A 22,110-nucleotide genomic window follows, 5' to 3' on the forward strand; every position below is an offset into this window, starting at 1 on the left:
TATATATATATATATATATATATATATATATATATATATATATATATATATATATATATATATATATATATATATATATATATATATATATATATATATATATCCTGGTGTTGGCGTAGTGGTTCGGGTAGCGGCTTCAGATCCAAAAGGTCCTGAGTTCAAGCCCCGTTAGCCGCTTGAATTAATACACACCAGGAGGTTGACTCAGCCTGTCATCGTTCTGAGGTCGGTGAAGTGAGTACCAGTGTACTGGGCCCGGTGTATGCCCCGGTTCGAATAGGTGTACCATATCCCTGTGTCGTAAGAGGCGACCAGGGTTGCGTCAGGAAGGGCATCCGGGGTAAAAACTAAGCCAAATCACTATGCGGATCATACGGATGATCTGCTGTGGCGACTGACCCCTCACGGGAGCAGCCGAAAGAATAATAATAATAATAAGAAGATATATATATATATATGTATATATATATATATATATATATATATATATATATATATATATATATATATATATATATATATATATATATTCCCTGTGTCGTAAGAGGCGACCAAGGTTGCGTCAGGAAGGGCATCCGGCGTAAAACATGTGCCAAATCACTATGCAGATCATTCGGATGATCCGCTGTGGCGACCCCTAACGGGAGCAGCCGAAAGAAGAAGAAGAAGATGATATATATATATATATATATATATATATATATATATATATATATATATATATATATATATATATATATATATATATATATCTTACACTACCAGTCAAAAGTTTTTTAGAAAACCCCCATTTTTCCTGTTTTTACTCAAATTTAAGCAGTTCAAGTCCAGTGAATAACCTGAAATGGAACAAAGCTAAGCGGTAAACCGCCAGAGGTTAATAAAAATACGTTTAGGTTACCAAAAAATGAAAAATAATGTAAATTTCAGAGTTGTTAAAAAGGCCCATTTCAGGGAACAAGTAATGTGTTAGGAACTGCAGCTATTCTGCAGCAATGGAAGTAAATTAAGCCTTGAAAGTTGATGCAAACAATTCCTGCAGGTGTCCCAACTTTTGTTGATTCGTTACAAACCCTCTGTCTGTATTACAGCAGTGTTGGAACAGACTGTGTTGCTGCACCCTCTGAAGCATTATTTAGACAATATTGCATGGCAGGAAGTAGTATATTGCTATCATAATGGTGAGAAAAAGACAATTAACAAAGGAAGACAGACAGACCATTATAACCCTTAAAAGTGTTGGTCTTTCCTTTGGAGAAATTGCAAAGAAGCTATGGTGTCAGTGAGTACAGTTTCCTTCACCATCAAAAGGCACTTGGAAACTGGAGGAAACTCTGACAGGAAGAGGTCTGGCAGACCCAAAGCCACAACACAATCAGAAGACAAGTTTCTGAGAGTCAACAGCTTGCGTGATCGGCGGCTCACAGGACAGCAGCTTCAAGCACAACTTAACACTGGTCGAAGTAAGGAAGTCTCAGTTTCAACTGTGAAGGGAAGACTTCGAGCTGCAGGTTTGACAGGTCGAGTGGCAGGAAGAAAGCCATTGCCGAGATGGGAAAATAACAAAAAAAGGCTTGCTGGGTCATGAAGCACCACCAGTGGACTATTGAAAACTGTAAGAAGGTCTTATGGACCGATGAATCAAAATTTGAAATCTTCGGTTCATCACGCAGGGTTTTTGTATGCCATCGATTTGGCGAAAGGATGGTTCCTCAGTGTGTGACACCAACTGTCAAACATGGAGGAGGAAGCGTGATGATCTGGGGCTCTTTTTCTGGATCCAGAGTCGGCGACTTGCACAGAGTGATTGGCACCCTGAACAGAGGACTACCACAGCATTTTGCAGTGCCCTGAAATACCCTCTGTTCTCCTCCAGGTCAGGGGTTCATCCTACAGCAAGATAACAGCCCAAAACATACCTCCAGGCTATATCAGAACTACCTCAGAAGAAAAGAACAAGACGGTAGGCTTCAAGTCATGGAATGGCCAGCACAGTCTCCAGACTTGAACCCCATCGAGCTGGTTTGGGATGTACTGGACAGAAGGGTGAAAGCAAAGCAACCTGCAAGTGCAACACATTTGTGGGAACTTCTGCAACAGTGTTGGGAAGAACTTTCCGAACAATATTTGATTTCCATTGTGGAAAGAATGCCACGAGTATGTTCGGCTGTTATATCTGCAAAAGGTGGCTACTTTGATGAGTCAAAAATTTAGATTAAATTTTGTTCAACAAAACGATTCCATGATTTCTTTTTTATCTGCAATTGTTTATTTGTTCTATGCTTTAATTTCAGAGAACATTGAAACATTAAACTGCTTAAAGGTCCCCTGACATGCTAAACTTTCTGGTTATTTATATATTAACTTGACCTTCCTTGTGAAGAAATCACCCATGTTTTTTGTTTTTTAATCAAAAATGGGATAATTAGAGCAATATTTCGAACATTTCTGGTGCTTTTCACAACTTGCTATGCCCCCCTTTTTGTCAAATTTCTTGGCAATGAAAAAAAACATACTGCTCGTTTATGAGACCTCACACCGAGGTTTTAATTCACAAAAAAAGTTTGTTTTTTTTGTTTGAAAACGTCATTTTTGAAATTGTTTGTCAACCCCGAGTCTGTTTGACAATTAAAAACACACCTCATGTAACGTGATCAACAAAACTTAAACAAATAAAGCTGAAGCAACAAAGGTAAACAGAAGAACTAACCTTGAGAGAGAGAGACTTCGCGCTAGGAAGCACAGAGAAGATAGATGGACACCGTGCATGCGTCCCGTACTTGAGTCAGTCACTCAATGATACACGAATCCTCCGCGTACAGGACGTCCACTAACCAGTGAGGGCGGTTTCACACTGGCGCCATATAGACATCGTTAAATACATTCCCTATGGTTGTTATAATTGTAAATAATACAAGAGGTTGAAGCCTCTATTATAATAACCAAGGAGTTTCCAACAATATGCCGTACGTGTATAGTAAAATTACGAATATTAAATCAAACAAAAACTACTCAAAAATACATTAGCCTATTTATTACTGTTTCTCGCAGAACCCCAAGCGACCTCTTGCGGAACCCTAGGGTTCCGGGGAACCCCGGTTGAGAAACACTGGTCTAGACTAGTCCGATAAATCCGTCATCCGTCCGACTCGGCCGATAAATCTGACGTGCTGTAGCTTTCTTTTATTATTCTCTTTTATTCATTGTTTTTTTTTTGTTTTTTTTTCTCTCTCTCTCTCTCTCTCTCTCTCTCTCTCTCTCTCTCTCTCTCTCTCTCTCTCTCTCTCTCTCTCTCTCTCTCTCTCTCTCTCTCTCTCTCTCTCTCTCTCTCTCTCTCTCTCTCTCTCTCTCTCTCTCTCTCTCTCTCTCTCTCTCTCTCTCTCTCTCTCTCTCTCTCTCTCTCTCTCTCTCTCTCTCTCTCTCTCTCTCTCTCTTGAGTGCAGCCTATGGCTGCTGGTTGCATCATTGGTTGGGATGTGGCTATGCCACTGATGCAGTGTCCCCCTTACCAGAACACTGGTGCTCATTTTGCCGACCTCGGAAGGATGACAGGCTGAGTCAACCTCCTGGTGTATTTTAATTCAGCGGCCAACGGGGCTTGAACTCAGGACCCTAGGATCCCAAGCCGCCACCCTCTCCACTAACCAACACCAGGCTTATTGTTTTCTACTGGCGCTACATGACGACATTAGGAATAAAATAAATATAAATGCAACAGAACGTCAGATTTATCGGACTACTTGAGACAATGGTGTCACCAGGTGTGTTCTGCACACAAGTTTTCATCGTATCTGGACAGCGAGGTTGCTTCGTTTTATGCGCGGAGAGACACGGCCGATGACATGGGCTGGCCTTGCTTGCGATTCATTCGCCGCGGAGCAACATATCCGCTGTGCTGGTCACGTCACCTCACGAAAATATTTCTGATATCGAGCAGTATGCAAGTCGAATTTACATTATTGAAATAAGAATAGGATTTAGTCTAACCAGTTGTTATTGACAAGTCTTCCTTCGATGTCCTCCCGATCATCATGAACTCCGGGAATTTCATCGCCGTTTTCCTCTGCTTGTCCTGCTTCGGGCTCGAACTGGTAAGGCCGTATTTCATTTCCAGCTGCCTGAACTTCACCTCCCGCGACTACGTTATCCGACAATTCTCCATGTGATTCAGACCAAAATCCTTCATTTCTCTCACACTCACTGTCGCTACCAGACAAATCAAAGTCCATGTCATCCATTATTCAAAACCAAATGTTCGATTTTTTTAAAGCAGAAATGAACGAAGCGATTGAGTCGACCAATCGAATGTGGAAACACACAGAAAGCCAATAGAATCACGTAGACCACCAACCCGAGTAATTTACGTGCAGCCTTTGTAATCCTGTAGTTGACGTCATGTGGGTTACGCCCCTTTCAGGAGAATTTTTAGGGGCGTTCCCGAAGAGGTTTGTTTTTTTAATTTTACATTTTACAGAATGAGTATTGTGAAAAACATTGTCAGATCTGAAATCACGATGAAAAACTCCTATAGGACATATGTAAATGAAATTTCAGTACTTTTGCGTGTCAGGGGACCTATAAATTTCAGTAAAAACTGGAAAAATGGTGGTGTTCTCAAACTTTTGACCGGTGGTTTACATATTGAAGCCATTGCACAAAAAGGCCACCTTGAGTCCTGTTTGACTTGTGCAAAAAAACATTCTGGAGATTCTGAAGCCATGTGGCAAAACGTTTTGTGGTCTGACAAAACCAAGATGAAACTTTTTGGCATAAATGCAAACCATTACGTTTGGCACAAACCCAACACAGCACATCACCAAAAGAACATCATCCGCACCATGATGCATGGTGGTGGCAGCATCATGTTATGGGGATGTTTCTCATCAGCAGGGACTGGGGCACTTGTCAGGATCAAAGGGAAAATAGGTCAGGTCAGGAATGGGAGCATGCGCCGGAGCACTGCATCGCTGCATCCACTTTCCGCCGGTACTCCAGGGGCTTCCTTCTGGCCATCTCCCAAGCAGATGCCTGGTCCATCTCCATCTCCTTGAGATGCTCACCAACCGGCTGCAACCAGGAAGCACGTGGTCGGCCCATTGGCCACCTCTACTCCCTCGGCTCCCTCGGTGAGAGAATCTGGTGTGCAGGATCGGCGTCAGGAAAACGAGCCACATGTCCATACAGCCGCAACTGATGCTCACAGACTATGCAATTAACAAATGTCATTTGAGTTTCTCTCAGCAACCTCTTGTTGGACACAAAGTCCGACCAGCGATAGACAAGGATTCTCCGACGAGACCTGGTACCAAAGGAATTTAGTCTCCGTCTCCGATCCCTGGTCAGAGTCCAAGTGTCACATCTAAAGAGCAAGACTGAAAGCACAAAGGACATGAAGACTCAGACTTTTCTCATCCTGCACAGTTCTTGATAGTGCCACACCCCATGATCCAGTGAATACACGACTCTCTCGGCCCAAACCAGATGTCTATTGACCTCTGGCTCACAGCCAGCAGAGATATGAATATCACTGCTCAGGTAAGTGAATTTCTCCATGACCTCAACATCCTCACCACAAACAGGTACAGACAGGATAACAGCATCTAAGATGTCATAGAAAACCTGGATCTTAGTTTTGACCCAGGAAACCCGTAATCCCAGCGGCTCCTACTCCTCATTCAGCACCTTGAGGGTGCCCAAAAGGATATCCAGTCTCCACAAAGATGATTGCATCATCTGTGAAATCAAGTTCAGAGATATTGTCATTCCCAAATGATGCACCACAGCTTGATCTCTCCAACATCCTCCCCAAAATCCAGTCCATACAAGCTCTGAAAAGTGTGGGGGCCAGTACATACCTCTGACAAACTCAAGTAACAACTGGGAAAAAGTCGGAGATGGTACCACCACATCTCACAGCACTCTCAGTACCAGAGTAGAGTTCAGGCATCAGATTGATCAGTTTTGGTGGCACTCCACGAAGACCAAGAATCCTCCAGAGGGCATCTCGATTCACTAAATCAAACGCTTTACAGAGATCAACATAGGCTGCAAGCAGCCCATGTTGAAACTCTCATCTGCGTTCAGTGAGCACCAGAAGAGCAGGGATACCGTCAATCGTTGACCTCTTTGGTGTAAAGCCTGACTGCTCTGGACGCTGGTGCTCAAGCAGATGGTGGCGAATCCGATCAAGGACTAGAAGGGCACGCGGTAGAGCGCATACCTCCGCCCTGCAATGCCTGATCCACGAGAACATATTGGGCCCAATACATTTTTCAAATATCATGCTATGCAGTACTCTATCGTTTTTGGCCCAATCTTTCAATGGTGACGAATCACTTAAAAAAATTGAATAATTCTAGTATCCGAATCTGGATTGTCATCAAAATTTAATCAGTTCGTCCTTGTCACACACCCAACCTGCCCACAAAATTTCATCCGGATCCGTCCACAACTTTTTGAGTTATCCTGCTCACAGACAGACAGGCAAACAGACATGGGTGAAAAAACAGAACCACTTTCGACCTTCTGTGGCAGAGGTAATTATGGTTGATCAGGTGAGGGAGAACATGTGATCTCAAAGGTGAGGGAACTTCAAAAAGATGAAGACATGTCAAGTGGTAATCAACTCAACCTTCCCTTTTTATTAAAGCCATCTGGTCAAAATGTGTCCTCATGACAAAAATCGATTTGGTTGTACGTTTGCAATTTCATTTTTCACCGAACAAGTACACATCATCATAGTCGATAGCTTATAGCAAATTGTGGAGTCAATACCCAATTGTATTAAGGCAAATGGAGGTCCAATTAAATTTCAGATTTGGGTGCTAATGAAGAAGCCAAATTGCATTTCAGGGATTAATCACAAATATAGTGTCTCATGTCACGAAAACAATTACTTGAAAATATATTTCACAAAAAACAGTGCTAATCATATTTATACGATGGTTACCAATGTCTCCACCCTCTACCGACCATTCCTTTTCAAAATTATAACATTTAGAAAATCTTGTTTAATACAAAAAGGGACAATATATTTTTCTGTGGGTTGAGAGACGAGCTCAGAGGGAGCGCACTCACCACTTGAGCCATCTAGCCGGGTTTAATCCACAGCTCAATGATTCTCACACTGGTATTTGGCATTTGTATTGGACTTGGTTTTGTTTGTTTTTTTCCTGACTGCATGGTCTTGACTCACCTTAAAAACACGAGGATATCGGTGAACATGTGTGACAGCTCCACTTTTCTAGCACGGTTCACCTTTTGCACTTCCAGGAACGGGTGTGATTTCAGGATGACAGAATCAAGATGAGCACTTTCTGTCTGACATGTCAACTCCCCATTGGAAAGCAGCAATGGATTGTGGTTAAACTGCAGCTTGCTGGAAACCGCCATGATGATCTGTGGCCCTGCCAAGGCAGTTCCGAGAAAAAAAATAATCACGTCATGTTTGTGACGTCATATTTTTCTGATCTCGATTGGATCATCCAACCAATTGGAAAAATGCGCTACATGGAACCACATTTTGCATTCATATCTTCCTTTCTCATTGAATAAATCATTTCTTGTAAGGAAAACATCACACACAGACCATTTGATACAGTGAAACAAATCAAAGAAATAAAAACAGTTGATTGCAGAATTATTTTTGTTACTCACAGAGATGTGCTCCCACCACTTGCTATTTTGTGTTCCTCCTTCAATGGATGATCTGAATTTGAGAGCATCGAGCTATACATTAACTTGAAGGAATTACTTAACATTAAGTTGGCTTTATCATGGATAAACACATAGTTATTATGCCAAGTAGATCTGCAGAAAGTTATTTGAGCGGTGGATCACTGTAAAACACTTTTGGTCTTGCACGCTCTGCCCTTTCTGGTAGGGGAACCAAGGCCCCCCAACTTCTGATGGAGGTGGTCATGCATGATATACTTTTGTTTGATGTATTTTTGGGTAGGTATAGTGAATCTGCACTGGAAAAAAAATTGTTAGCCCTTCCGATCTTCTTGCGAATTGATGCCATGGTCATATGTTTGATATTTCACCTCCGAGAAAAAGTGAGCAAAAATAGAGGGGTAGGGGAAAAGAAAATTCCTCTAATAGATACTTGCATTACATAAAACCACAAGTATTAGGTATCATTGGAAAGGTCTTGGGTTATGCTAATTACTCATATCATGCAAATTTTCATGACGTCATCGATGACGTCACTCGAGGTCAAAAGGTCACCGATTTTGAGGGCTGGTGAAAATCTGGGGTACCAGCATATACATTATTTTTTTTGTGGCAATATGCAAGGAGTTAGAAGAAAATAAAATAGTGCAAAATGTTCAGGAGATATCAAGGAAGTTTTTGATACCAAGAAAGTTCATATTTATCTCGTAGATTTTATGTTAACCCCTTGTGTTTAGAATGCGAATTTCACGAAATCGGCCAAAAATGGCATATTTCTAATTTTCGAGGTATCACTGTATTAACAGCTTGAATAAATGTTATAACTTGATAAACCTCCTGAAACCATTGCTAGGATAACAAATAAATCCCCTAGATTAATTTTCCACGCACTTTAACCCTTTTCTTCCAAATTTTTCAATGGAATCTAGGGCTGCACCATCTGATAGAGAATTATTTTTGCAATATGCGAAAAAAGCTATCGAGAAATAATGACATCTACATAATTTGTTTATTTCAACAACAATCACTCATTCAAATGACATTATTGTATCAGTCATTAACAAATTATTCTTGTGGCTGTAGATCACATAGCTCCGGCTGACCACGACAGGCACAAGCAATTGTGCACTTCTTCACCTATGCTGCTTTCCACTGGCACCTCACTCGGCAACGCCCTTTTTTACATTTACATGATGTCCTGACATAGTTTGGCTTTCGCTCTTTGGTCATTCTGACTGCAACCAGTGTACCATTTTCTATGTGTCGTCCAAATGATGTAGGATCTGGCATTGTAGGTGTCACTTCTCTAGCTTTTTTGCAAATGATCAACTGATTGAGTGCTCTTAGCAGATGAAGTTTGAATGCATCAGAAGTTGGGAGCAGTGATCTTAAGTCTCCGTTTTAGTCATGAAAATATGGCATCGTAGTTCATCCATTGTCCCAGTGAAGCCGTTCTTGCCATACAATGCAAAGAAGTATTTCTCAGCAGAATCAACTACAGATTGCTCGACATCTATGACATCTTCACCGAAGTATGCCACTGGGCCAAGATAGTTGGTGCATTGCAGTGTCTCTTTTAGAGCCCGTTTCTTACCAATGCAGAAAGGGTAACTAACTGTGTCACAACCTGTTAGGATATATGCTGCCAGGATTACCCCCGTTATATTTTGATTCAGGAATGTTTCCTCCAGATATGTGGAAATGGCGTGGCAGGAGATGTGCACGTCTGATGCTACTGTGTGCTTGTGAATCCAGAGTTCCTGCAAACCAAGTAACCGATGAACATGGAAAATACCCATCATCACGATATCTGTGTCATTTGCCTCAATGACTATTCTCTGAATGTTCTGTTCTCGAACCATATAGGCAGCATGAGCGAAAATGATGGTGTCAGCTTCCTCATGATTTGAATTGGAGAGAGTTGATACTTCCTGGACCAGGCCACTTGCCAATTTCACTGTGGTTTCAGTGAAGCCACCGACAATGATTTGAACTCCTTCAGGGATATCATTCTCTCCATTGAACCATGAGTCTAAAAGAAACTTGAGAAGGTTTCTGTTGTTTTCTTTCTTCCCGATGAATTTTTTTCCATTTCGGCAGGGGCGGGTTGGGCTGTGGAATGAAGGTCTTCAATGACCGAGTTTCTTTCTCCCGACGACTAAGTTCCTCCTGTTTCAAGCTTCTCTCTGGGCTGACGTCATATCTATCCCCAACAATATGGATTATTTGACATCCATCAGGAAGTATAGTAACCATCTTTTGCAGGTAACGTTTCTGAAGTTGATTGAAATCAGTGCAACCCATGTCCTGAAAGCGCTCTACAAATGCCATCATATCCACAATCACATCAGTGCTGCTTTCAAATCTATTGGCTTCATCTAGTTTTTCGCATTCAACCCACGATGTTCCGCAGGCCTCTCTCAGGGCAGCAAGGTAATCTGCTTTATTGCCTTAACGCATTGCAAAGCCACATGGGTGTTCCCTATCTGGGTCAAACAGTGAACTAGGATATCTGGTCCATTCATGGGAAAATGCATCAATCTTCTGTGTTTCATCCAAATTTTGAGCAAAGCACAAAGACCGCATGACATCCTCTTCTTCCTGATTGAGCTCCTTTTGTTTTGACACTGGCTTGCTTTTCTCCTGGAAGGTTTTCAGATGAAGGGGAACGACCTAAGCTGCATCATTCTCTTCTGCCAGCTTAAGTGCAGCAAGCCCTTTCTCTTTGGCTAACGCCAGTTCTGTGGAAGAGGCTACTTCGCCTGTTGCAATATTTGTCAGGGACTCACTAACACAACTCGTGAATGGATGAATCAACTTCTCACTAATGACCTTGATTATGTTGGAGACGCAGTTGTCCTCCTTCACTGATGAACCATTTCTTGGCAGAACGTCATCCTTCATCATGTGGACCATTTCAAGGGTTTGTTGTGAGATTGAAGTAAGTTCAGGCAATGCCTTCAGATACTTGCTGATCGTTGCTTGGGTTTGTGAGACACTGGAGAACAACTTCGTCTTAGCATCTTTATTGTACGTTTGCTCCAATGCCATGTCAGTCCACACTCCGTTGTATTTATCACGCTTTTGTCGAACAGTGAACTTTCCCGTTTCAAACTGAGATCTGACAGTTTCTGGCAGCTCTTCCATTGTTTGTATATAGTGGGGCAGACATGAAACATATTTGTGATGTCCTGCAGCAACCAAATATGGCAACATTTCTTTGCACATTTTGACATGCAGGTCCCAGTTTCCGATCCACTCAGCATGAATGTATTTCCTGAGGATCACGAGCATGTCAAGATACATAACCCAAATCTTGGAAGTAGGGTTGTTAGAGACCTCACCCAGAAATTCCTGAAGCATTTCTTTCACCACACCCATGTTTTCCTGAGCAATATCCTGGGCTCTTTCAATATCCTCTTGCATTGCAGTTTGCGCTGAGACTTCATTCACTGCTTTACAGAAAGATAAACAATGTTTTTATAAGTGGCACCACAGAGCCAGCACAGCCTGTGCATCAGTTCAGGTTATTGAGTAGGCCCCTTGCATTCTCAGTATGGACTGCACATGCAATGCATTCAAATGGTTGCATCATCTCATTTTAATTGTGATAGTCAGAAAAAAAGTATAGGCATAAGCTTACATGATAACTTACCTCTGGCTTGTCCAAGAAATCCACTAACTGATTCACAAAGGCACATTCAGATAGGCTTTTCACAGCTTCAAACTGAAATAAGTGACTTTGGAAGAGGAGAGGCACATGTTTACCATGTTTCCAGACCAGGAGAGAGGCTATTTTGATACCTCCAACAACTGAAGAACCCTTTGTTTTAAGAATGTACGGTAGCCCGGAAGGCGAAGCATCCCAATTGTTAACCAGGCATGATGAGTCAAAGTAAGTTGAGACAATGGGTTAAAGTGGTGGGGGATGGTTAAATAGGGGCATTTCACATAAGAAATAGCAAACATCTTTGAATAAAATCAATTCAGACCAGTAACAAAAAAAGGATGAAATATGCCCTCGATTCGATCGACAAATTGGGAAGGAAAGGGTTAAAGTGCGTGGAAAATAAATCTAGGGGATTTATTTGTTATCCTTGCAATGGTTTCAGGAGGTTTATCAAGTTAGAACATTTATTCAAACTTAATACAGTGATACCTCGAAAATTAGAAGAAATACAGTAGAATCCCACTAATTCGACATCGCTCGGGTCCGGTCAAATATGGTCGAATTAGAGGGAGGGCAAGAAACGTGAAGGAATAAGAAAGATCAACATAGATGTACCAATATACACTATATTCCAACGATACACTAGAAAGTACTAAATCAACATTTATACATCATACAAGATAAATATGTAGATTTTATAAGAACGATCTGATGTCACTTTGAGCAACCTAATCAATCAAAGAGTCCTGGAAATCGATTCGATTTTCCTTACAAATCCAATACATTCAGAGGAGTTTTTTTCTCAGTGCAAAGTCCTTCAAAATGTCAATCGCGGTTAAAACGTCCCTTTTCGTATGCTTTGGGTTCTCGTCACAATCGTAGTCTTCGTCTTCTTTTTCGTTCTGTTGCGATTGTTCTGTTTCTCTGCGGTGCTCCATCGCGCTTAGATCATTGTCAAAGACATCGACATCGAGTCGAAATGTCAGTTAACTCAATCATCAAAGGAAATGACACACAATGGTTCAATTACCAAAGAGTCATACCTGCTGCGTCGTTTGTGTTGCGTCGTTTGACAAACCTTCGACCCCTGGAGTTCAGTCATGGTGATTAATCCCATTGTGACGATCAGCGTGGAGATTTTTACAATTTCGGTAAATTGTCGAATTAGAGGGATCACTTCTCCATTACAGGGACCGAAAAATAATGTCGAATGTCGAAATAGTGGGGGCCGAATTACAGGGATTCGCGTTAACTCAAAAAAAACGTTAGTGCCATTCGGGACCAGGCAATATGTGTCGAATTAGAGAGAATGTCGAATTACAGGGATGTCGAATTAGAGGGATTCAACTGTATGCCATTTTTGGCCGATTTCGTGAAATTCGCATTCTAAACACAAAGGGTTAACATTAAATCTACAAGATAAATATGAACTTTCATGGTATCAAAAACTTCCTTGATATCTCCTGAACATTTTGCACTATTTTATTTTCTTCTAACTCCTTGCATATTGCCACAAAAAATAATGTATGTGCTGGTACCCCAGATTTTCACCTGCCCTAAAAAATCGGTGACCTTTTGACCACTAGTGACGTCATCAATGACATCATGACAATTTGAATAATATGAGTAATTAGCATAACCCAAGACCTTTCCAATGATACCTAATACTTGTGGTTTTATGTATTGCAAGTACATATTTGAGGCATTTTCCTTTCCCCTATCCCTCTATTTTTGCTCACTTTTCTCGGAGGTGAAATGTCAAACATATGGCCATAGCATCAATTCACAAGAAGATCGGAAGGGCTAACAATTTTTTCCCAGTGTAGAATCACTATACCTACCAAAAAATACATCAAACAAAAGTATATCATGCATGACCACCTAAAAGCTTAAATAAGCCTCTTTTTGGGGTTTGGCTCCCCTACTATTTCCATGCTTTGCCCCCCCCCCCCGCGTTTCTGCAGGGCTCACATGACCTATCATCAACCCCCTTCTGGGGTAACTACCTAAATCCAGGATCACCACTCACCTCCACTCATTTGTCCCTCTTTTTTTTCCTGTGGAACCAGCTTTCACATCCTCTTCAATCTCATTCTTCCCTCTAAGTCTTCAAGACAGCTGTCCATCACCACCTCAGATCGTCCCCAATCCAAAACCAAGATCTTTTCTACCCTCATTAACTCCACCCAATCCTACCTTCCAAGTTTCTAGTTTTTCCTCCTTGGAGTTTACTTCTGTATCCATCTTGTCCACCCCATGTATCCTCCCCCCCCCCCCAATTCCTCCCCACACCCATTGTTTGTCCAAGTCTCCCTCTGTCTTGGCCTTCAACTCTGAAGTTGGTGTTTCCCCCTTTCTCCACTGCTCCATCCGCGTACGTCTCTTCTGTTCCCTTTGCGTCCTGTTTTAGTCTTGTTATGTCCTGATCCATTTAGTGTACGAGCTCTTCCACGAGCCTCAGCTATGTAGATAAATAATAATAATAATAAAAATATATATAATTAACGTTTTAAAATATCATCTGAAACACTGTGATTTAGCTGCATTTGGTGTGTATATATTGTTCTAATCTGCTGAATGGAACCAGGCCAAGTGAGATGAGGTCAGTGGAGAATGGTTGGTTAGCATTAGTGTCGTGAATGGTTACATTTATTTGCTCCGAGGACTGGTGTTTTGCATGCAGAGACCATACCTCACATGTGTACATGTTTATAATAATTAAAATGGATGGTACAACCAGCTGATTTACACATACACAAACATGTCAAACGGGAGCCATAATCGCTGCGTATTGACAGATGCTTCGGCATCATCTGTTGAGTTGAAGTCGCATTGTCGCTCGTCAGTCGCGCAAGTCCATTCCCTTACTTGTTACATTCACCATCCATCCATTGAATTTATACACCCCGTCACTTTGCTCTTCTGTAAGCCGAGATTTTGTATCCTAAAAAAAAATTAAATAAAAAAAGAACATGGTGTAAAACAAGTTCTCCTTCGAGTCAGTCATACTCCATTGATTGGGGGTTTGTGAATGTACGGTATTTTATATTGTTGTTTCAAGTTTTTTTCAGCTTCTATCTGGCTTGACCTGCCAATTGATTAACGGTATTCCTAGTAATTTCAAAAGCTTGAAATGCTGTCTGGAGCCGTCAGACCACGGCTCGAATATAATAGGACCGGCACATGAGATGGTTCCCAAGACTGGTACTGCAATGCTATCCTTCAGAGCAATCGATGTCTTGCCTTCCTTGTCAAAGGATAGGTAGGTGTGTGATTGGCCAAATGTGACAATGTAAGCCTCGTTCGATGACACCTTGGCCTAGGCCTTTTTGACAGCCCACGGTCCTGCCGGTTTTGCTGACACGTGGGTTCAAAGCACGTATAAACGTTCACAAGGAGTTTAACACACACGCACCATCTTGAAGGAGGGATTGTCCATTCGAGCACAATATAAATACACCTATTGTGATGTTGCGAAGACCATATCTACTTTTGAATTCCATGTGGATTCATCACACTCATTTCCTGTACTCTGATCCACCCCCTTTGAGGACTAACTTGATGAATTTCCTTTTTTCTTTTCTCTCCCCCCCCCCGAAGTATAATATATATTTTAGATTTGAAAACGTGTTATTTTATTTTTAGGTGAGTGTTTAAGAATGTAAACATATATGGCAGCCTTAAATCTAACGTGTGGAGATTTCAAGACCTAAAACATTTCTTGATAAATATTTTCAAACTTTTCCTGATAAATCTGAGAAATAAAGTTTACAGGGAGGGGCCTCGATAATACAAACCTTTTCCCGAGCAAACACATTCCTGGAACTAGTCTCCAAGATGATTAAAAAAAAAACTCGACCATCTCTCGCAGCTGTGCTACCGCTAGCTAATAAGGGATATTTAAAGTTACTATGACTTTGCCCTTTGACATTTTGACCAAATTATTAATTATTTTTTATCCATATTCTCATAATAAAGGTTTGTTGAAAATATGACAAAAGCTCAAACAGTAAAAACGTTATGGCCTCCACAGACAGACAGACTGACAGACAGACACACAAGCAATTGCAAAACTCCGTTTCGCACTGTGTGGGGGATGGCTAATCATAGTAGTTAGTCAGAGCTAATAACTAAAATAAAATAAAATAAAATAAAGCTCAAACATGATAATTGAATACCACATGATGCTCGACTTTTTACCATAAATGCAATAAAGTGTCAATCTGCAAGGTGTGTTCGAGCTCATGGGATGGTTCAGGTTGTGTTGTGCACTTACTGAACCTGTCATGAGCAGTGCTGTTTCCTATTCACATGTTAAAATTGCAGTTTTTAATCAAACAAGTCAAACTTCAATAATTATTAACATTATGTAAGTGTCACATTTCTAACCTAACCTGCACAGATCGTCCGCTTGTAGATGTGCCGATATGAAAAATTGCACAATAACCTTTTCATGGCAATACATAAATGAGTTCACATGTGTAAGTGAAGGTCCAAAACTTTCCTTGCTTATGCAATGGAAGTTGCTTCATATTGGCACGACTTGCAGATGGAAGAGTCAGAAAATGTTTTGGTGTATGGCAATGGTTAGATACATCTATTAAGGAAACTTAAGGAATATCCAAACCAATGCATTTTCACAGGGACATGAAGAGATCAGTTCAAACATTTTGACTACAGAGTTGTCTTCAACTGGGATTATGCATGTCACATTCACCAAACCTTAATATACTATTCAAGTGAAGAAAAGGAGGTGAGTGATGGCTAATAGGAAGGGAAAAAGGATGGGAATTGGGGTGGGGAAAGGGGAGAGGGGACATGTGTACGCAAAAAGGTCACAACAACGATGTCCTTTTCCGTAATCACTTCTGGAAACACAGAATTAAGAATCCTAGAGAAACCATAATAGTATGTATAAGATGGAGCTTCAAAGGAATGCATGGAAATCTGAACCGGGATTAACTCTAAGTCATTTCATCTATTGAGTGTTTGCACACGCAACACAAATTATAGATTTACGGTACTTTAGGCTTTGTTCAGACAAGGCCTGAAATTCTGTTAATTGCTTTTTCTCTTCCTCTTTAAAATAAGGAAAAAAATCCCTCCATTATCAAATCTATTTCCTGAGTCTGTGCAATTGAGCTCTTCCCTCCAAACTGTCAAGAGGGCAGCCAATAAACATTTTGCATTGTCCCCTCCCAAGGGATTTTTGGATTCCAGTTGATTCTCTACTGCTTTTGCCTGCCGACAGCATTCTCTACTTATACTCATGTCGTTTGTGTACATGATTGTCCATTATCCACCTGTGCCCGTTTGTCCTGTTGACATGAACCTTTTATAAAAAAGGCACCATTTATAAATTTACTAAATTACTGGATGCTTTAAAACAAACAATAACTTGGAATTTGACAATCACAATTGCAACACTGTGATAAGCACCATTTGCAAAATATTATGCTATGTAGTTAATAATTATAACATAATGCGTTCCCTTCCAAGGAACTTCAACACAAGAGGCAGCCATTAGGTGAATCAAATCCTGCACAATGGTTGTTTGCTTGTGCTCTCTTGTTTTTTTTTCGACTTGATTGTGGTATGACTTTATTAAAGTATCTGGTATGACTCAGTGAAGGTTCAAACCACCAACCACCCAAGTTCAGAGCAGATGCTCAAACCATTATACCACCGAGTCTGGTTACCTTCTTGTCACGCACAAATTCAAGATGAAGCATCAATATCAATAATATCAAAACACGGTTGTTCAAGCATGCAGACACATGATGTGGCTCAGCACCGATGATTCTGGGTTCAATGTTGATCTCCAAAGTCGCATGGGGTTCCTGAAGGAAAATATTCCGTAATGTTTATCTTTGCTCGGCATTGTGTACCTCTATCAGGAAGTACTGCTTCAAAGCAAAATACATCATTTGTCAGTTGTTTAAAAAAACACATCTGTGAAATATCAATGACCTATCCAACTTTTGATTTGCAAGGCCAACGTCAAAGTGAAAGATACGATGTTGAAGGAACACGAGATTTGCATCTACACACAAGCCAAATGCAATTTGTAAACCCGCAAACCCTTCACTTGTTCTTTTGACACTTACTCACGATGAAGTGCAGCCGCTTTCAAAAACTAAGCAGTATAAACGCTATCAATACGACTGCAACATGACAGGCTGCAGAATGATGGACAGGCCATATCAGAATGCTTTCAGGCCTGGGATAAATCATGCAAACTGGAGAATAGCCAGCAAACAATATATCGGTGCACTTTCTCCCATAATTACATGAATTAGGGGGTGTTGGTGAGATAATCAATTTTTATGATTACATTCTGGATGGTAAAAGCATTTCTAATATACCATAAGCAGCACAAACCATGAAACTCGTTAATGCTAAATTGTGTCATGCAAGCCAAGGCCCAAGCAAATGTTATAAAATATGAAGGGCATTACACAATTCAGTTGCGCTCTCAGTACAGTACTTACACCTTCGGAGCAGTCATTAAAGACTAATATTTCTGCCGTGTACAAAACATTAAACTGAAGCACAAAAAGCCTGTAGCAAACATTTTCTGCAGCAAGCGAAATCATCAAAATGTGCCTTGCTGTCTATCCGAAAGAGGCTTTATGCTCTTTCGCCATTATGAGTGTAAACCGTTTGTTCAATAAGTCATGAGGGAACATTGAAAGGTGACATCAAATGTCTGACAAATGACTCCCATTTTGTGACGACTAAGTAACTACGAGCTTTGCGGTTATAGCATTCCCCTTCCACAGGGCTACATACAGTGACTTTACACAGCAAAGTGATGTAGGCGATCCGCGTTCCACAAGCCGGCCCTAATCGTGAGAGCGAGCTAAGAGGACATGCAATGCACCATGCTGCGTCGTCACAGCAACTGGGCGTCTCATCAGCCACCCATTGAAGTTCACCAAGGCCTGTAGCCTGGAGGCCAAACTTTTCACTGCTTGTAGATTCTCATCTCCACATTGAAATGAATTTTTGTGAATAAACAATCAAAAGGATCACATTAGTTGAGAAGTAAAGGTCCAAAAGTGGTTCCTGCACTTTGGTGAACTACTACAGAAACCCAGTATTACGAACATTACCAAAACGAGCATATGAAATTTCGGTCTCCAGGTGTACATTCTTTTTAACCTATTCCTTGGTTACTCTTCCCTCTGTCATTGATATAGAATTGCGAAAAAAAAACCTAACCATTAACCAAAATCACTTTTGGACAGTGATCCATGGTAATGCTATGTGGAAATCACACCCTTAGTTCTTCATCAATCTGCCACGACCGTCGTGAAACCGGCACGCGCTACTTTCAACACAGAAATCCGTGTGAGGATGCCTTGCTAACAATGTCTACTGTGGACACTGGAAAAACGTGTCAAGTGAATATTCTCACTCTCTCTGACAAACTGTTCAATGTACGTAGTTCTAGCCGCAAGTATTTAAAAAAATTAAACAGTAACTCAAGGGTTCTGCATTGTTCTTCGACAGCTGTACTTCTGTTGGTAACAGTAATCTCTTTCCAAATAATACTGAGCTTACTAAATTTTCAGAACATTGAGTATGAATGTTTCACCAAAGAGGAGTTATCAGAGTTAGTCTCAATGGTCAAGTATTACATCTCAAGTATTGTGCCTCAAGGACCAAATCACAAAAACGTACAATACAAAAAGTATAATCCAACTGTGGAGCATTTTTGCAAAATGGAATTCCTGCAAAATATAATATGATTCAGATTTTCCAGTTGGTTGGGGGAGAAGGCAAAAAAAGTTAAGAAAGGAGCTCCTCAGCCAATGTCGTAAAACACTAGGCTGCTGATACAATGCCTTCTGTCGGTGAGGGCAGGAATTGGGAATTTGTCATGGTGCTAGCAATAGCTCAAGAATTTTGAGAAAAATACCATGGGTTCTTTAACGTCCATCAACAAATGTTGGCAGATGGGGACGGCCGTTTAACGTCGATCCGAGGGACGGCATACACATTGATGAATCACCCTGCCTGTGACCAGGATGACAGTTCATAGTATAGCTGGGTCAGCAATCAAACCCACGCTACACAGCTTCGAGGGGAGTTTGCATGAATCTCGGCCATCACTGTCAGCCCAATACAAGTTCCTGATAGTCAACCATACAGCCCTCCCTGTCACACTGAAAAAAATGAAAAAATATAATCGATAAGAAGTTATTACTTCTATTTACCTGTAATCATGATGCAAAGTACCTGAAAATACAATCCTTTGTTCTCCCCCCCCCTATTCCCATGGTTTCCAAAAACATCACTTCCATATCAATCATTTCTCCACCTTATTCCCTGATTCACTCTTCTCCACCCATCTTTCTCCTGCAGACTTCCACATCTCTCCCTCTCTTTTTTTTGCTTCATCTGTTTTTTTTTGCTCAGTTTTCATCCACTCCCACTACAAAAACCCCTCCTTCACTCATGCACCAGTGCTATCACTGCAATATCAATCATCCACTTCAAAGCACCAAAATACATGACTGGGTCATCATTTATCACTTATAATTCAAAAACTGTTTGCACTGATCTTTCATGAACTTTGCTTAAATGTTAAAGAGAATAAAAACAAATGCATGTTTATTGAATCACAAATGCAGTGTATTATTCAGTTTTAAAGGACATTCATCAACTTTATATTCCCCTCTGCGGAGAGTGAGATGGCAGCTTACCAGGCAAGTGATAAGTGACATATTGAGTGCAATCTGGATTTATGGCATTGGGTGTAAGAGCATTGAGAAAAGCAATTCTTTACTCGTGGCCAATTTGCATCAGTCAAAGAGTGATAGTGTTAACACCTGCACTCTCACAACTGTGTATTGCCTCAGTTTTCTAATCTCTCTGCTCCTAAAAAAAACAGAAACTTTTCCTCCAGTCGAGATGACCTTAAAATGAATGATGGAATGGATGACAACACTCATTGCAATCACAGCACTTTTCTCCTGATTTATTTTGTTACAATGCAGGCTTATTAATGCAATCAACAGCTCACATTTTCTAACGTTTATCATAAAAAACAATATGTTCGCCATGACTATATATATATATATGGATATATATCTATATATATGGATATATATCTATATATATGGAGATAATATATATGTATATATATATATATATATATATATGTATATAATATATATATATAATATATATATAATATATATATATATATATACATATATGTATATGTATATGTATATATATATATATATATATATATATATATATATACATATACATATACATATATATATGTATATGTATATATATATATATGTATATATATATGTATATGTATATATGTATATATGTATATATGTATATATGTATATATATATATATATATATATATATATATATATATATATATATATATATATATATATATATATATATATATATATATATATATATATATATACATATTACTTCTATTCCCATTGGGAATATAAGTAATATTTTGCCATTGGGAATAAAAGTAATTCTCCCCGATCCCCATTGGACATAGTAGGACTCGGTCCAAAGGTGATTAGGGGAGTGCTCATCTCACTCCACATGTTTCAATTTCATGGCCGATCACATCATGTGCCTTCTGGTGGAATGGTTTGCATTAGCAGGAACAATCGTCCGGGTGGCAGATGGATGGTTGCTATGCACGGATTGTGCGGTTTTTACCGCGTGAGACATAATCCGCAATGATGCTCACCATAACAGACTGGAGGTGCGCCTGATGTATATACATAAATATCTATACTAATAAAAGGCAATGTGTGTGCACGTGTGTGTGTGTGTGTGTGTGTGTGTGTGTGTGTGTGTGTGTGTGTGCGTGCGTGCGTGCGTGCGTGCGTGCGTGCGTGCGTGCGTGCGTGCGTGCGTGCGCGTGCGTGCGTGCGCGTGTGTGCGTGTGTGCGTCAGTGCGTCAGTGCGTCAGTGCGTCAGTGCGTCAGTGCGTCAGTGCATTAGTTTGTCTCCTCCATAACTCGAAAACCAGGAAACCTAGTGGCCACAAACTTTTCATGCATACAAAGGGAGTGCATAAGTGAAAACTGAATGTTTCGGTTAATTAAAACACCCCTTTTGAAGAGAATTAACAGTCATTTAATTATATCCTTTATCAGGCACATCCTCGGCCACCTCACTCTCCATGGGCTCTTAAGGTGCCTCCTAGGTTACCTCGCTGGGGTCTGAAGCTGCCATGTTTTTTGGCTTAATCAACCATGCCTTGAATTGCGACAGGCCGCAACGATTTCTTAACGATTCGTTTTTTTTTATTTTCACTTTCCTCACCCATATTATTGAATGCCTGATCATCATAGCTACAAATTTCTGGGTACATTGCAATGCTTATAAACACCCGGAGACGCGAGCATTCGTGGCTTTATTTCATTTCCGCAAATGCCATAACCTCTAGAATCACTTAATCTAAGCCAAATTACAAAACGTAAGCTCCAGAATTGAGCTTATATTAGCAGCAGTTCTGATTGCTACAAAAGTCTTCGCTTGTCCAATTCTGACATATTTGGATATTCGGACATGACTATGCCAAGCGTGCCAAGCCAGCCGTCCTTATCAACCATTTGATTGGAGTGCTTCATTGAGTGCTTAAACCACTTGCCAAGCACCCTACCGTTGATGGCAGTACAGTTCGTATCCCGATCAGGATAGTACAGTCGGCAGTTGCTACAAGGTAGAGATACATATGTGGGTGTATTTGGATGTGT

The 22,110-nt window shown here is 40.5% G+C and overlaps 1 protein-coding gene and 1 pseudogene across 1 annotated transcript in view; both read right to left on the minus strand.

Annotated features, from left to right (window-relative positions):
* Positions 1-22,110, minus strand: part of WDR19 (WD repeat domain 19) — an 85,403-nt gene that overhangs the window by 11,474 nt on the left and 51,819 nt on the right. Inside the window, 5 exon segments of the mRNA XM_085900087.1 lie at positions 7,196-7,406; positions 17,044-17,186; positions 18,118-18,201; positions 18,204-18,258; positions 18,260-18,288. Coding sequence (XP_085756213.1) covers positions 7,329-7,406; positions 17,044-17,186; positions 18,118-18,201; positions 18,204-18,258; positions 18,260-18,288 — 389 coding nt within the window. The 3' untranslated portion in view covers positions 7,196-7,328.
* On the minus strand, positions 8,740-10,134 carry LOC147018668 (uncharacterized; annotated as a pseudogene).

Source organism: Eptatretus burgeri, chromosome 10 (assembly GCF_056783735.1).
Source record: "Eptatretus burgeri isolate ZD-2024b chromosome 10, Ebu_testis_v1, whole genome shotgun sequence".
Taxonomy (NCBI): Eukaryota; Metazoa; Chordata; class Myxini; order Myxiniformes; family Myxinidae; genus Eptatretus; species Eptatretus burgeri.